Source organism: Cynocephalus volans, chromosome 3 (genome assembly GCF_027409185.1).
Source record: "Cynocephalus volans isolate mCynVol1 chromosome 3, mCynVol1.pri, whole genome shotgun sequence".
Taxonomy (NCBI): domain Eukaryota; kingdom Metazoa; phylum Chordata; class Mammalia; order Dermoptera; family Cynocephalidae; genus Cynocephalus; species Cynocephalus volans.
In genome coordinates, this window is record NC_084462.1 from 13,331,110 (window position 1) to 13,333,774 (window position 2,665).

Below are 2,665 nucleotides of genomic sequence, written 5' to 3' on the forward strand. Positions count from 1 at the left end.
CCACTAGGGATATATATATATATAATATAAATATATACTTTAAATAATATAAATATACTTTATATATAATATAAATATAAATATACTTTTTTAAAATATAAATATACAATATAAATATAAATATATACAATATAATAAATTATATATAAATATATATATATATTTATATTTATATTATATTTATATATATATTTATATTATATTTATATTTATATATATAATTTATATTTATATATATAAATATATATAAATATATATATATTATTTATATTTATATATATAAATATATAAAATATAAATATACAAAATATAAAAATATAAATATTTTAAAATATACTTTATACTTTATATATAATATAAATATAATATAAATAATATATACTTTAAATAAATATATACTTTAAATAAATATAAATATATACTTAATTATATTTGTTATATATATAAATATATAACAAATATAAATATACATAGTATATATTTATACTTATTTATTTTAAGTAACAGCACAGAAAGAAGAAAACAAATACACAGTGGAACCCAATTCCTTCCCCACAAATTAACATTCCTCTGCTTTATGTTATCTCAAATATGTCCCGAATTTCTTTATTGAATTGCATAGCACAGTGACACTGATTAACTTTGTCTACTTGTATGATGGTTTCATTTATTGTTCCACTCTGAGCTGTAGAAAGGCAGACATGTGATTGCTCTTACTCAGTATGAATAACAAAGTTTGATTTTGATTCTGATTTTAAGCACCTAAGTTTTATAGGAAATTTTTATTTTTAATGATGGATAACCATTCCACAGAAGAGGTTAGAAGACAAGTAGACATTTAACTAGATTATTAAACATGGCTTTCTTTGCCCAACAAGCAAAGCACAACTGAGAGACACGTGTGTCACTGGTGATAAGCACAAAGGGGCTAAATGTTGGGAAACACGAAGCCACCAGAACACCAGTGTGCACTAGCCACTGGCTTGGATTTATAGTCAGGGAAAAAGAAAGAGTCAAAATGGAAGAGAGAGAATAAAATAAGACAAAGGAACTCACCAGGACCAGGATGGTACATGTGGCTCTAACCTCATGGGATGTTCTTGGGGAAAGTCTTCTGCTGTGAATGTATTGAACTCTCTTCCTGTGCCTATGCAGTAACAGGACCATGGAGCCACTAGCCAAGATCACAAATCCCAAACACATTGCATCAATAGAGAAGAATATGGCTGCATGTAGTGGCACTATTAATCTGTCTGGATGAGACGATACACAGTATACAAAATTTTTCTGTATACTCATGTTTTTGCTGTTTGTTGGGCCAGTAATATTTATCATGATAAAGGTATTTAACACAAGATGCAGGATCCAGCAGAGGAAACAACAGAAACTAATGCACTTTGGAGATCTCATTCTGAGCTCCATCCACCTAGAGACAGTGGGGCAAAGTTTAATGACCTGGAAACCACTGAGGAGAGAGGTAGTGCTGAGGGAAACCCCTCTGGAGACTCTGTGAAAATAGAAGACACACTTACATCCAGTATCACCCAGGAAAGATTTCAATCCAAAAGCTGCCATTGTCTGAGGGATCCCTTTAGAGAAAAGGACCAAGTTGTTGGCTATGACCAGCTGATTGAGAATCAAATCTATGGGTCTCAATGTGTTCCCAGTGAGCAAGGAAAAGATAAAAAGACAAAGTAGTAAAGAATTTCCAAGGATCCCAGACCCAGTCTGAATGAGGAAAACAAGACCCAAACTTATAGTTGTATTAGTAGAAACCATTTAATCAATATAAAGGGTGTTATCAGCTGGCTTGTGCTCCCCAAATTGATACGTTGAAATCCTACTTCCCAGCACCTCAGAATGTGACAATATTTAGAGATAGGGTCTTTAAAGAGATAATTAAGTTAAAATTAGGTCATTACGGTGGACCTTAATCCAATATGACAGGTATTTTTCTTTTTTTTTTTTACAGGAAGAGTGGATTGGGACACAGATACAGAGGGAGGACCTTGTGAAGACACAGGGAGAAGATGGCCATCTACAAGCCAAGGAGAGAGTCCTCAGAAGAAATCAAGTCTGGCTATACCTTGATCTCTGACTTCTAACCTCCAGAATTGTAAGAAAATTAATTCCTGTTGTTTAAAGCCCCCAGTCTATGGTATTTGTTATGGAAGCCCTAGCAAACTAACACAGAAGGTATGTAGGAGGCTGATCTTATCTGAATCAGAGGAATCTAGAGACCAAAAAAAGAAAATTGGATCACTATCATTATGTCCAGAAAACTTGTCTCCAAACATTAGACATTATTTTAACTCAATATGAACATTAAGAGCAGGTCTTTCATAAATACAAAGCTTTTTTGTCAGAGTTATATGTAATAACAAAGACTGGGACTAATCCAATGTAAATCAGTGGATGATAGACTGAATTAATCAAGGTACAGCCTCAGGAAGAGGCCCTCAGCAGCTGTGGACTTGATGAAGCAGTTCTTGGTAGGTCCAGGAAATACTGTTTGGTAAAGAAAAAAGTGTGAAATCATGTACAGTTGACTTTATTTTTGTAAGGATGACAGGAAAGTTAAAATACTTGTGGGACAAGAAAAAAATTTTCTTTCAATATGATGCAGAAATGTACACATGGTCGTATAAATGCAAGAATACTTCCA

General features: G+C 32.1%; 1 protein-coding gene across 1 annotated transcript; it reads right to left on the reverse strand.

Annotated features, from left to right (window-relative positions):
- Positions 1-819: 819 nt before the first annotated feature.
- Positions 820-1,779, reverse strand: LOC134372444 (vomeronasal type-1 receptor 1-like). Its single transcript, XM_063089944.1, has one exon. It carries the CDS (start codon positions 1,777-1,779, stop codon positions 820-822), a length of 960 nt encoding a protein of 319 aa, XP_062946014.1.
- Positions 1,780-2,665: the final 886 nt, after the last annotated feature.

Bases quoted from the DNA above. Each gene is read 5' to 3' on its own strand.
- LOC134372444 (XM_063089944.1), bottom strand. From the start codon at position 1,779: ATGGTTTCTACTAATACAACTATAAGTTTGGGTCTTGTTTTCCTCATT.